The sequence below is a fragment of the Nanorana parkeri genome, unplaced genomic scaffold (assembly GCF_000935625.1).
Source record: "Nanorana parkeri isolate BGI_ZX_2015 unplaced genomic scaffold, ASM93562v1 scaffold1585, whole genome shotgun sequence".
Classification (NCBI taxonomy): Eukaryota; Metazoa; Chordata; class Amphibia; order Anura; family Dicroglossidae; genus Nanorana; species Nanorana parkeri.
In genome coordinates, this window is record NW_017307853.1 from 43,100 (window position 1) to 58,203 (window position 15,104).

Consider the following 15,104-nt stretch of genomic DNA (forward strand, 5'->3'; position numbering starts at 1 on the left):
GTCACTACGAGCACCCACCTGCATCTTGCGGGTCATTAATTCTGGTAAGGAGGGCAGCAATACATCTTCTGTTAGCCACAAGCATGACTCCCAAAGGCAGAAGCATGATGGGATGTGTAGCTTCCAAACTGTTGCAGTGCTGAGGTTGCCTACTCCATCTATAGAATGTCTCTAGAGCGCCAGCTAGAAATCTGGGGCTGCTGATATCACATCCAAGATAGCTTTTGGATGTCTACACAAGCTATCTATCTCTCTATCTACCTATCTTTCTCTATCTATCTATCTATCTATCTATCTATCTATCTATCTATCTATCTATCTATCTATCTATCTATCTATCTATCCATCTCTATAGCCATCTCTATCCATCTCTATAGCCATCTCTATCCATCTATCCATCTCTATAGCCATCTCTATCTATCCATCTCTATAGCCATCTCTATCTATCTATCCATCTATCCATCTCTATAGCCATCTCTATCTATCTATCTATCTATCCATCTCTATAGCCATCTCTATCCATCTATCCAGCTCTATCTATCTATCCATCTATCCATCTCTATAGCCATCTCTATCCATCTATCCATCTCTATAGCCATCTCTATCCATCTATTCATCTCTATAGCCATCTCTATAGCCATCTCTATCTATCTATCCATCTATCCATCTCTATCTATCTATCTATCTATCTATCTATCTATCTATCTCTCCATCTCTATAGCCATCTCTATCTATCCATCTCTCCATCTATATAGCCATCTCTATCTATCCATCTCTCCATCTCTATAGCCATCTCTATCCATCTCTCCATCTCTATAGCCATCTCTAGCTATCTATCCATCTCTCCATCTCTATAGCCATCTCTCCAACTCTATAGCCATCTCTATCTATCTATCCATCTCTCCATCTCTATCCATCTCTCCATCTCTATAGCCATCTCTAGCTATCTATCCATCTCTCCATCTCTATAGCCATCTCTCCAACTCTATAGCCATCTCTATCTATCTATCTATCTATCCATCTCTCCATCTCTATAGCCATCTCGCCATCTCTATAGCCATCTCTCCATCTCTTTAGCCATCTCTCCATCTCTATAGCCATCTCTCCATCTCTATAGCCATCTCTCCATCTCTATAGCCATCTCTCCATCTCTATAGCCATCTCTCCATCTCTATAGCCATCTCTCCAGCCATCTCTGTAGCCATCTCTCTAGCCATCTCTCCAGCCATCTCTCCAGCCATCTCTCCATCTCTATAGCCATCTCTCCATCTCTATAGCCATCTCTCTAGCCATGTCTCCAGCCATATCTCCATCTCTCTAGCCATCTCTCCATCTCTATAGCCATCTCTCCATCTCTATAGCCATCTCTCCAGCCATCTCTGTAGCCATCTCTCTAGCCATCTCTCCAGCCATCTCTCCAGCCATCTCTCCATCTCTATAGCCATCTCTCCATCTCTATAGCCATCTCTCTAGCCATGTCTCCATCTCTATAGCCATCTCTCTAGCCATCTCTCCATCTCTATAGCCATCTCTCCATCTCTATAGCCAGCTATCCATCTCTATAGCCAGCTATCCATCTCTATAGCCAACTCTCCATCTCTATAGCCATCTATCCATCTCTATAGCCATCTATCCATCTCTATAGCCAGCTCTCCATCTCTATAGCCATCTATCCATCTTTATAGCCATCTATCCATCTCTATAGCCATCTATCCATCTCTATAGCCATCTATCCATCTATCCATCTCCATCTCTCTATCTATCTATAAGCAGGCAATCGGTAGCTGGTACATAAGCCCCCTGGGAATAAGCAGTCTCTTGGGAACAGATCCCAAATCCAAGGGAGTAGTGGCAAACTACTGGCAAGTGTTTATTGGTGATATTTACAAGTCTCCACAGGTGCTGTACAGTGGTTCACAAAAAAACACTAACAAAATAAATCCTAGCCGTATCCCGGCACTAACTTCATAAACCAAAGTATAAGGCTTAATTCACACCAGAAAAAACATCACAACTGCGTGCGCCTGCGCAGTGGCACTTGCAATGCGTTTTTGTTCTGCACTAGAAAATGCTAATTAAGCATGTAGGTCACATCCTTTTCCTGTCAGAGCATTTCCTACACTTGTTTTGTTCGTTTGGGAGCATAGTCATGCTTTCTTTATATATGTTTGAGCAAAGGTGGACTCACCACATTGCTGTTTCTGTACCCTGTTCATCGCACCAAAATCAGGGTTCAACTTTTCACAAATCTCCCTCCACTTGGCCATCTTCTGACGATTGTTTTTATATTGGGGGATGTTTGATGTCGTACAGCAGAGGACAGTCCCGCACATATCTTATAAATTCCTCAGCATCCACACCTTCCATCTCTACTATCTCTCGCCACACTACAACCAGGAAGTCCCAGGATGATGACATTCAAATCTGAGTCATAATTTTTTTATGCGTTTGTGCATTTGCAATATGTTTTGATGCAGTTTGATGCAGTTAAAGTAGGACAAGCAGTACTTTTTCTGACTGCAGTTGAACTGACTGCAATGATGTGAATTAGGCAAAAGAAAGGCCATAGGAAAGCATTGTGATGTATTTTGACTGCAGCAGTCAAAATAAATGGACTGCATCTGGTGTGAACTAGCCCTAAGTCCTAACTAACAGGCTTGAGCAGGCCTACCGCTTGTCAGCCTCCACATACACCATTTGCTAGTTTTGTTACAAACCTTGCAGCTCTCTCAGACAGGACTTGTCTGATCCCCAGGCAGAGAGCTCTGAGTACAGGTTCGAGGTGAGCTTAGGCCCCATTCCCACTAAGCGACATACCTTTTGCAGCGGATCCACGTGGCCGGGATAGCGCAACTATCGGGGCGACGGTAGCGCAACCTCCACCGTCGTGTTCCATTGGAAAACCCCAAAAAATCCGCCAAAAAAAGGGTCCTGCTAGAGCGACATGGAGCTAAGACAGCTCCATTGAATAGCATTGGTCGGCGACTTCTTGCGATATCGCGCTTCAAAAATGTGCGATAAATCGCTTAGTGGGAATGGGGCCTTAATTGCCAGTGGAGTAAACCCTGCACTGGAGCCTGGATCAGCAATTCCTAAATGTATAGGAGAGGAACCTGGGAGACCTATAAACACACGCAAACACACACTAAAATTTGAATTTTTGTAATCTTAAAAAACAACCTGTGCTTTTCTCATGCAATTTCGGAACTAAGATTTCCAGTTTAGTCACTCACCTTCTCAGTCACAGGCTTAAGTTGAGAATTAAGGCAGATAATCCGCATATTCACTGCAAGAAGGGGGAAAAAAAATGAATTCGTACATACATACTAGCAAAATTGTGCGCATTCCAGAACAAACAGGGTTGGGGAGGCATTATGGGGCGGGGGAGGGGGCTACAGGCATAGCAGTGAGAGAAGGGTTTGGCGCATGTGGCATAGAGTTATTGGATCTCAAGGAAGGGGGGGTGCACCTCCTGCGAGGATAGAGCATAAGCAGGAGGGAGGAATGTTCACACATGGCTGAAAGAGGGTACAGGTATGGAGAAGGGGGTGGCACTGTGCAGTGTTGAGGAAGGGTTGATTTCTGCTGGGGTGGTACAAGTATGTCGGTAAAAAAAAAAAAAGGAGGTGAAGAAAAAATAAATGCTTTAGTGAGAGGAGGGATGGATACAGATAACTAATGTTAATATCTCTTTCATGGGCTCTGCAGGGCCAAATTTGGCATGGCAGGTACTTCATACACTTGTTACAGCAAGTCACCGTTTTGTGCCAAGGTACTGCACGGCTACTCCAGGCCCGGCACTTGGGTGATCACCAACCAAAGCTCAAAGTGCTCTCCTAGGAAGGCTTGCAATGCATGGGGCTTCACATACTCTATACTGAGTTTTTAAAAAGCAGCTTCCAAAGAAACAGATCTAAGGGGACTATCATTCAGTTCACCTCACAGCCATTGGACTCCTTATTGCTCTAAGTATGGCAGTGTTTGAGCCTGCAGAGCTTTGTTGCCCTGTAAATAGTCATGCTTGCACAGGGTCCAGCCATGCTAAACCACCATTTCAGTCTAAAGCTCAGTGTGTGCGCACGATAAAGATGCTGGTTTTGGGAGTCAACCCATTATGGTGGCACATCATGTGAACCTGTAATTATCAGATAACCAATAGTTAAGTGTTTTTTACCATGTTGGTGTATTCGTGGAGCATAAAGTGTTGCGATATAGAGCAATCTCCTTGCCAAGCTACAGTCAAAGTCTTACCTTGTAATCAGCACACTGGAAGTATGAAGGCAAGGAGACATCTTCTCCAATAATGGTTGTGTTCTTTCCTTCATGCTGCAATATCAGACTTACATCCAACTTTTCTGTGTTGCCCACAATGTTCACGCAGGCCTTTCCCGTCTCACCACTAAGCAAAGAGGCAGGTGAGCTCAGGACATATTGGCTATAAACAGAAGGGGAAATAAATATTGTAGTAAGAACGAGGGTGGATTATACAAAAGTTGACACATATTACTTACAAACTCCAGCCAAAATGTAGCAGTTGTAACCACAACAGATAATGGTGATCTTTATTTGATTTTATGAAACCCCTCCCCTATTTATTTTTATTAGATGCCACCAGGTCTGGTCAAACGTCAAGCCAACCAAAAACTGATCTCCCTTTTGTAATTCCAGTCTCTGCTTTTGCCCATGTTGCAGTTTAAGGTTCTCTGACCCTCCTCTAAAATGTTCCTTCTCACCCTGTTGTATTCTTTATGTGTTGCGGGTTTTTTGTTGGTTTTTTTTTTCTTTCCCTCTCGTAACAAGCAGCTCAACCATGCAAAGGATCATGGCTATACCTTCACTGCTGTTTACATTCCAGCAGTCTAGAGCTCTTTCTGTAGACCCAAACTTGAGCATCGCTGCATTCTACCGAGCCCAGCATTGCACTACCTGTGTGCACTTGCTTATCCAAGGGGCCAGTCCACTATGCCTTTGCTTTGCACCCATCCAATCAATACAGATCCTCTCCACTGGAGAAAACCTTATGTCAACTTAATACATGGAGAAACCTAGCAGCATGAAGGTGCCCGCCAAGCATTAAAGCGTGTGCAAAAAGTATGACAGTGGTCAGCATGTGCAGGAGAGACGTGCAGGGGGCAGCATGTACAGGGGGCAGCATGTACAGAAGCATGGTGTGGAGGGTATGACTGAGTCCAATATTTTCAGAACAGATGTGCACAAATTTTGGAGGGTAGTATGTGCAGGAGAGGAATTGACATGGGGCAGAATGTGCAGGAGAGAAGTGCGGTGTATATGACATGAGGCATTATAGGCAGGACAGGGAGGAGTACAGAGGAAGACATAGGGCAGTATGTGCAGGAGAGGAGTGCATAGGATTCGACATGGGGCATTATGTGCAGGGGAGGAGTGTGGGGAATGCGCCATAGGGCAATATGTGCATAGGGTAGGACGGCAGGCATTATGTTAAGAAAAGGTGTGCAGAGGGTATAACAGTGACTGTAGGGGGTATGAAGTCAGCTAGAACATGCAGGAGAGGAGTGCGGAGGTTATGGCAGGGGGCAGTATGTACGGCAAGACTGAGGGCAGTAATTTCAGGAGAGAAGTGCAGAGGTGTGCAGGAGTGTATGATGCAAAGTCAGCAAAGCTGTTTCCCTAAAGTAGACAGACAGGGGAAAAAAAAGTGCAGAGATAATGTTGAACACTTTCAGTAAATCAATCACAAGGATCATTTATGGATTTTAGGAGGGGCCCCACACCACAAAAGACACATAGGATTCCCACATCAGAGTCCCAACTTCCAGTGTCCACCACCGCACTGCTGCAGCAGCATGGCAGGAGGTAGAGCAGGTCTGGATGGAGGTGGGCTTCCTTCCTCTTCCAAAAGTTTGGAGTGGTCCTGGATGCATACGCTTCCACAGGGCTGGTGGCTGGCCCAATTGCGCCATAGAAACATGACGCTGTGCAAAAATGTCACAGTATTCCTGAGAAGGCAAGATGATATCACAGGATGCCACAACACGCAACACCCTTGTTGTGAAGGGCTGCTGCAGATTAAACAGGGATAGCAGCTCATGGTGACAATCTCTCCGCTTTGTTAATCAGGAGCAAACAGAAGGTAGAGTTCTTCTGATTACACAGGGAGGACTGTGCTCTTCCTGTGTAATCTGCAGGACTGAACTGTCAGTCCGACAACTCAGTCCTGTACAGTGCAAGGACACAGCTGTCCGTGCTTGCCTTCCAAAAACACAGCCCATTGCAACAGTATATTAATATGTAATATAATGCAGCACTGCATGCGATTTAACTTTTTATGTGCCGTACAGTTTATATTTTAGGGCAAGCTTTTGGGAGATCCACACCCTCCTTTCATTAGCATGTTGATTGGGGGAGGGTATGGGGGGATGACCATGAAAAGTATCATATAAAGCAGATAAACCATCTACAAAGATAAATGGTTAGTGAAGGTTTGGGGAAAAAGGGGGGGGTATACAGTGAGCCACATAAGGAGTAGAGAAAAAGTCAAACGAGGGGAGAATGGTCATAGAAGCATCAGATTTATAAAGACCAAGCTCAGTGATCTCTTGCGTCAGGTAAAATTATTCTTGGTTCAGATGTTTTCCTTTCCGATGGCTAGGTTCACATATCGGCGATCCCGGGAGCGCGCACAGCGATTGTCCCATTGATTTCAATAAAGTTATATCAGCGCAGCAATCAATGAGAAAAAAAAGGTACATTTACACGCTCAGTGCAGTTTTTTCAACCACAATTGTGCATGATTGCACGGGAGGTATCCCGCTCGATCCACCTAGCATGACTGAGGTGCCATTAGAAAATAATGGCAGCGCCAGAGCGATTTGGCGGTGGTGTGCGATTTTGTGACCGTGCGGCCATCTGTGCGATTTTGTGCACGTTGGCCACGTAGTCACGGATTGCCCTAGTACAGGGGTCAGCAACCTTAAACACTCAAAGAGCCATTAGGACCCGTTTCCCACAGAAAAGAAAACCCCGGGAACCACAAAACCCTTTTGACATCTAAAATGAAGATAACACGGCATATATCGTTTTTTTTTTTACCTTTATGCTATGTATAGCATGTATATAGGTATATGTGGGCTTAGTAACGCACCGGACTCTGGGCTTAGTAACACACTGGACTCTGGGCTTAGTAACACACTGGACTCTGGGCTTAGTAACGCTCTGGACTCTGGGCTTAGTAACGCTCAGGACTCTAGGCTCAGTAACGCTCAGGACTCTTGGCTTACCTGAGACCCCGCACAGCCCACTTGAGAGTGACCCCGCAGAGCACACCATAGATCCTGCACAGCCCATCTGAGATTCTCTATGGTGAGCTCTGCAGGGTCTCACATGGACTGGTTGCCGGGGTACCTTTCCCTGTACCTCCTCCCAACTCCTCCTACCTGCAGCTGCTGGGGCCCGGCCTCCTCCACCCCCTCCCCTGTCACCTTTGCCATGCCGCCCCTGGTACAGCTGATACTCATGTAAGAGGCTGCCCAGACCCCTCACAATGTCACTTCTATCTGACTCTGTGAGTGCGATCTCACATTCCACCCCAATCACAAAGTCGGATAGAAGTGACATTTCAGGACTGAACACCTGGACAGGGAGCCGCAGCAGAGGCATGAAAGAGCCACATGCGGCTCCGGAGCCACAGGTTGCTGACCCCTGCCCTAGTATGAACCTGGCCTCAATGGTTTTGGAATGCGGAGAGAAAAACATGAAAACATTCCTAACTTCTGCATGAACATGCAGAAAAATCATAATTAAACAGGATGGCACCTTAAGTCCCAGTTTAAATCCTCCTGTACATGGAAACCACCTGTTCAGTGAAATGCTTACATCCCAACTCTCACGTATCAAGTAAAAGGCATAGCAGCAGCCTTGGTTTATAAAGCCATCCAGACAACTGTACTCTGCTACATCTCAGGTACTCCTATCACTTATGGTGTGTCCCCTCTCTACCAATACCCAACATTTATTGTCAAGGTCAGATGATCACAGCTATAGTGCCTTCGAACCTTACTTGATGTTGTGTTTCTGGGCCAAGCAGAGTCACTTCCATCAGGGCGACAAGTACAGCCACCCAGATCACTTGTGCTAGTCTGCTGTTGGGCTTCTCTCTGTCCCACTCTACCGTGGTTTTTGGGTCCCCCCCCCCGCTCCTCTGGGGGGCCCAGGACCACAGCACACATAGTATCAGGATGGCGAGCGGGAGCAGACCAGGGAATGGCCGCTCCCTGACCTGCTCCGTGATCATTGAAGCATGAAGCTCTCGGCATTTCCTGCTTCAGGTGTCAAGGTGAGATGAAATGCCGGGTAAACAGATGAACATTCCCTTGCTTAATTGTCTGTGCTAGACGGCAGCAGAAACATCAGAGATGTAATAGACCCCTGAGGTCTCTATAAAGAGAACCAGTCACTGCCAAATGCAGTCAGGTATGGGGCTTGTTATCCCAGTTGTTGTTGTTGTTATTATTATTAATAAAAAAGGAATTAAAACCAACCCTGCCATCTGATTCTAATGAACATGTGCGCACAAGGCATGCATGTGTATGCAAACGGTGTGGGAGGGCGGTCTGGGGAGTTCTGACAAAAATAAACAGTGTGACGCTCTGGGATTGGTGCAACAGCACCGTGCATAGAAGCATACACCAGCAGCTGTGTGTTGTAGTGCAGCTGCTGGTGTGAATGCCGCCTAAATGGCGGACCGCGGTATGGATGCCGTTCTGTCCGGACCGCGATTTGAACCTTGGCTCCATGAAAATTTAGCTACCCTGTGTAGAATAGATGCCGAGCCCAAAGCGCACCCAGTGCCAGGATTCCGATGCAGAGCCCAAACCGCACCCTGTGCCAGGATTTCTGTGCCAGAAGAAACTGACACCCGTATGATACCGTGCCAGATTAGCATGACAGCTTTTGTTTAAAGGAAAGCTGTAACCCGCTAGCACAGGGTGGGTCATACTGGCGTCTGTTTCTTCTGGCATCGGAATCATTACACAGGGTGTAGTTTGGGCTTTGCATCTATTCTACGCATGGCAACTACCGGAGCAGGTTCCCATAAACCTTAGAAGCAGCTCATCACTGGACCTGAATGGAGGTGAAACACCTGAGGGTCAGTCCAGGCCTTCCTAGGCGAAAAAGACAAAAACACTGTTGTATATTTTTCTTAATGTAATGAATCTGTTGATACAGATAATAGTTTAAAGCGATCTGTATAATATTTACAATACTTCAGTGGACTGTGAAGGTAAACACAATTGTCTGCAGCACTTTGACCAAACATCACGAATGTGGGGTTCTGTTTACAACCCAACTTCAGCCAAAAACAGACAGAGAGAAGAAGAGATAATAGACTGGAGATAGAGAGATGATAGACAAAAGGGAGATGATAGAGTCTGGACGTGAGGAGATAGAGAGACTAGAGATAGAGAGGCAAAAAGGAACTCCCTCTCACTTCTGACCAGGACACAGGAAATCTCTTCATTGGCGTTTTTCTGTTGTAAATATTTTTTCTAAATGTAATAAATCTGTTAATGAAAGAAAATATTCTAAAAAGATCTGTAAATATTGACTATACTTCAGTGCTCTGTGAAGGTAAAACACAACTGTCTGCAGAATGTTTACCAAACATCACAAATGTGATATGAAGTTGGGATGTAAACAACTTCAATCAAAACAAAGAGAGGGATAGAATGGAAGGAGGATGATAGAGTCTGGACAAAGATGACAGATTGGAAGGGAGGGAGATGATAGAGAGTCTGGAGATGGGGAGATAGAAAGGAAAAATGATGGAGTGGAAGGGAATAGTAGGAGGGTAGATTTGCTATTTGTGTCCCCGGTAGGAAGATTCCCTCTCACATCTGGCCAGCACACAAGACATTTCTCCAATGGGGTTTTGTCAACGTCTGTTGAATATATTCCCTGTAATGACTCTGTTAATGCAGATAAAAATATATTTTAAATACATCTGTAAATAATTTACTAGGGATGCACCGAAACCAGTTTTTCAGTATCAAGTACCAATTCCCCCCCGCGGTACTCGCCAATGCCGGCATCCGTTGGCCCGGATTATCAGGGGCCAACACCGGCTTCACTTCCCTCGTGATACAGCGAGACAGCCTGGCTTCCCGATTGGCTAGGAAGCAGCTTCATTGGTTGCTAGACAGCCTGGCTGGACGTCTACCAACCAGACGTGCGCCGGCTTTCTTATTAAAGCTGGCTTCCTAGCCAATCAGAAAGCCAGGCGGCAAGGTTCACTTGTTGCTAGGCAGCCTGGCTTCCTGACCAATATGGGAGGCAGGTCATAACCTGCCGCCCGCCTTTTGATTGGCCAGGAAGTCTGCTCCATATACCCTCGTGGCACTGCCGGTCAGAGGGAGATCTCCCCCTGAACGGAACTTCCAGTATCGGGGGGAAGGTATCGGAGCATTTGGGAGAGTACGAGTACTCACCCAAATATTTGGTATCGACACTGATACTAGCATCGGCATATCCCTAATATTTATTATACCTCTGACGATGCTGTTGTACCACTGCTGTGTGCAAATAGGTGACACGAGAAGGAAAATCATCTGGTCTTGCATTTGAGCATGCTGCCCGGCTTCCTGATTGGTGAGGAAGCCAGGTTGCCTACAGATGGTGTGAACAAGGGGAGGGAGAGGGAAGGAATCAAATGAGGGTATTTTTGCTGCCTGTGTCCCCAGTATAGAGAGGAGTTCAGTCATGCACCAGTTCACCAATTGTCCAACTTTACACCAATTGGCTTTGTAGTTCTGGATGTGCCACGCCGAGCCGTTCATGTGCCCGGGTACACAGCTGTGTAAATATACACAACAACTCCATCACCCTCTAATAGAGCACACTCTGTACAAGTGTCCGAGACGTATAGATGGGCATCAGGAACATTTCTAAATAACTACACAATACATTTGTAGGAGGCGGTTTTAAATCAAGGACTTACAGGTGAAACTCGAATAATTAGAATATCGTGCAAAGTTCATTTATTTCACTAATGCAACTTAAAAGGTGAAACTAATATATGAGAGAGACTCATTACATGCAAAGCAAGATAATTCAAGCCGTGATTTGTCATCATTGTGATGATTATGGCTTACAGCTTATGAAAACCCCAAGAACCCCAAATCCACAACCTCAAAAAAGTAGATTATTACATGCAATCAATAAAACAAGGATTGCACATAGAACAATATCGGACCTCTGAAAAGTACAAGCATGCATATGTACTCAGTACTTGGTTTGGGCCCCTTTTGCAGCAATTACTTTTGCACGATATTCTAATTATTCGAGTTTCACCTGTAATTATTTGCATTTAAAGTAATGGATTTAAACAAAATACAGAACTATTTTTTTTTTCTAAATTTGCTTAAAGTGACACTAAACTCAGGAGTTTAATCTTAAAAATACTTTTAGGTACCCTAACTATGAACAACAATGTATCTTATTTTTGTTGAAGACATAAGTCCATCAGTCCAACCTATTGTGTGTGAAACAGTTAGAAAGAGGTACAGAGGTTTCTGCTTCCATAAGGAGGTTGCAATTGGCCTGGGGCAATTTCTATCTCAGTTCCACAAGCAGGCCTAAACGTCATACACTGCAATCAGCTGCACTCACTGTGTGTATTCTGACAGCAGCAGGAGCCAGCTGTCAGAATGTAATAGCCTCAGAGGGAGATTCATCCATACATGTTGTTTAGCATGGACGGAAGAACCTGCTAGATTATTTTCACTCAGAAAAAAAAAAAAATCTAATAGCATATGACCAGCTTTAGTTTACAGCACTACAAATTCACACAAAGGCTGGCGCAGACCTGAGTGATCCCGGGACCACACGATCGTGTGCACCTGTACACAGCAGTTGCTACACGGCCCCATTGATTTCAATGCGGTTACATCTGCGCAGCAATCACTTAAAAAAAGGTACATGTACCTTTTTTTGCGACACTTTTTTTTTTGTTGCCGCGATTGTGTTTGATCGTCGGGGCCGAATCGGAGTGGAAAACCGCACGATCTGCCCGGGGTGCCATTAGGAAAGAATAGCACCACCAGCACGATCAGTGGTGGTGGGACTGTGAGCGCACAGCAATCCACGCGTTTCATGCGCGATTGCCACGCGGTTACAGATCACGCAAGTGCGACCTTGGCCGAAAGCATCACACGTGTCATAACACACAGGAGCCCCTACTGCTAGTTCAGCTCAAAACTTTAACTCACAGCTCCGATCTCCCTCCAGCAACGAAGCCCAGGAGCAACAAGGCGCACAGGAGCCATCTCTCCCTCCAGAACATGATGTCAGCAGATGACTGACAATCTCCACACTGACTTGTGCAGCTCCTGGTGATTATATATGGCTGACACCCAGGGCTACGCACAGGGCGCCATTGGCAACAGGCGGCCAACACAGCCACGGCTCAGTAGGGAGAAGAGGAGCGGTACAGGCTCCAGCTTCTCCTAGGTTTTCCGCTGCTCTCCCCCACCTGTATTGGCAGAGGACTCTGTGTCCTCAATCTCTTTTTCTATTTCAAAAGGGAAATGGCAGGGGTCTATTTAGACCCTTAATATTTCCCCAAACCCCACCCCAACAGTAGAAATACATAATAAAAATTAATAAAAAAAACAAAAAGGGTAAAAACAACAAGGAGGGGGAACCAAAAGAAAAGATGGTAACCATGTAAGAATGATCACACAATATGGGTCAGGCTGGCCAAAGTTGAGACAAATCTTTGAAAAACATTGGCATGTTCTCAATCTGTGCCCGACACTCACTGACATTGTTGGCCCCCGTCCACTCCTGACAGCAAGAAGAGCTAAAAATGTAAAAGATCATTTAGTAAATTCCGAATATAGGCCAAGTAAAGATACTTCGTTCTTGTCAGGGTTACCAAAAATAAAAGGAATGTATTCCTGTGGTAAATGCCACATATGTCCATATGTGGAGAAAACTAAACATTTTCAAGACTCAGAGGGTATAAAGTCATATCAAATTACTCAATTTATCAATTGCAATACAGATAAAGTAATATATATGTTGGAATGTCCATGTAAAAAAGCATATGTTGGGAAAACAAAACGACAGTTACGTATACGTATAGGAGAACATTTAAGGGATATAAAAAATAAAGATATAGATAGCCCCATAGCAATACACTTTGCAGATTACCATAATTCTTCCCCAGGAGGCCTGAGGGTGAAGGGTATTTATGCCTTAAACCTGCCACCAAGAAGAGGAGACTTTGACAAAATACTCCTACAGAAAGAAAAAATGTGGGTGTACAGGCTGAATACCCTAATACCCGCAGGCCTAAACAACAAAATGAACCTGAATGTCTTTCTCTAAAAAGATGCACCCCAATATAATAACAATGTAAATATACCTTTACTCTCTTAGATATATAGATCAATCCAATCACTTACTCTTCCTCCACAGTGTTGCCCAATTAGACAATTACTTGGCAGTTTTTTATACCTAGATAGTGTTCGAATATGAATATCCCTGTCTGTTGAATGCTTTCGGTATGAAAGAATAGGCAGATGGTGTTTCTTATAAGTATGTAGCCCTCACTAACACGTTATCATTAAATATACATCTTGGATGCAATTACCTAGCAGGTGTGAAAGGGTTATTTAAGGCAACCATCCACCAGCCATCCACAAGGTTCTGACGAAGCTCCGATGGGCGGGGCGAAACGCCTCTACCCTTGAATGTATGATATACATACTATGTGACCCGCACAGACGGCAGCTCCCTTGAGGATTTCGTTCCCCGAACAACGGTGATGGAAGGATGTGTTATTTGAGTTATGAACCATACATAACTTCCCTACAGACATCCTGAAGTGGCAATGGACAAATCCAATACCTGCGGTAGCGCCTAACTACAGGCCTTCCTAAATCCAAAAAGAAGGGATACAGCATGAAATAGTCCTGTACAGGTCTCCACCTTGAACAATTCAATACCAGGATGAAATTACTGTTATCGGAATGTTAGAATAACTCATAAAATAAGGTGAACGATACATCAGAAGATAGATCAATGAACGAGGTCTGTATGTGGAGGTCAATGAACACATATTTGATACCATTGGATTCAACTATCCACAAGTCGCATTGATCACAGAGACTTCCTTTTTTCAATTATTAACAAACAGATACCACTCATAGTACCCCCTGATGTATCACCTGCAGAAAAAAACAGCTACATTTTAAAGTTGACCTGCAACACTTCTTCCGATCCAATATCACCGTCCACTAGGGGCATAATTATTGATAGGAACCAAGTGCTCAACAGGGAGTATTCCCCCTTTGAACCATGAAGGTTTCAGCTTTGCCGTAGACTGTGTGGGGCCCATAGGATGAATGAATGAGTGTTTGAGTGCTACGAACAACGCTGTTCTTTTATAAAATTATTGAGAAGTGGTTTTGATGGTGCGGTAATTGATGATTTTTGTTACAATAAAATGTATACTTTTATATAGAATTACTGGTCTCGGTCTATTTAGTAACCACTTTTTTCAGTGATCCTCACTTGGAACACTGCCTCCTCCTTTTGGCTATGCAATTTTTGGTTACATGACCTTGATGACCAGTTCCAATCATACACAAGGGGATTTACTTAGTAATATCGGATCTCCAGGGAATACATATGTTTCCCCTCTGATGGCGTCACCCGGTGTAGGCTGCACCCCTCTTATGACGGCACTGGGGGGAAAACTTATCAAAACTGGAGCAGACAAAATCTGGAGCAGATTTGCACTGCAACCAATCAGCTTCTCTCTCTCATTTTCAAATCTTACCTGAGCGAAAACGGAAGAGAGAAGCTAATTGGTTGCCATGGGCAACTGCTCCACATTCTGTCTGCTCTAGTTTTGATCAATGCCCCCGACTGTGTCTATGCATGTGCCCTGTTCACACCATATGGTGGGTAAAAATGCTGCCGCAATGCACGTCATCGCATTTTATTGGGTTGAATGAAGTGTCATTATGTGACATTTCAAAAGAGTTTAAAAAAAGGGATAAAAAAAAGTTTGTAACATCGCACCGTCCCTGCACAACCAGCACCAGCGTGCACACAAT

General features: G+C 44.7%; 1 protein-coding gene across 1 annotated transcript in view; it reads right to left on the reverse strand.

Moving 5' to 3' along the window:
* The window catches only part of LOC108798916 (alpha-2-macroglobulin-like), a gene marked incomplete at its 3' end in the record, with an annotated part of 53,488 nt that extends 41,148 nt beyond the window's left edge, over nt 1-12,340 (reverse strand). Inside the window, exons 1-2 of the mRNA XM_018570722.1 lie at nt 12,246-12,340; nt 4,252-4,435 (exon numbers count right to left, since the gene is read on the reverse strand). Coding sequence (XP_018426224.1) covers nt 4,252-4,435; nt 12,246-12,319 — 258 coding nt within the window. The remainder of the gene's footprint in view (nt 1-4,251; nt 4,436-12,245) is intronic.
* Nucleotides 12,341-15,104: the final 2,764 nt, after the last annotated feature.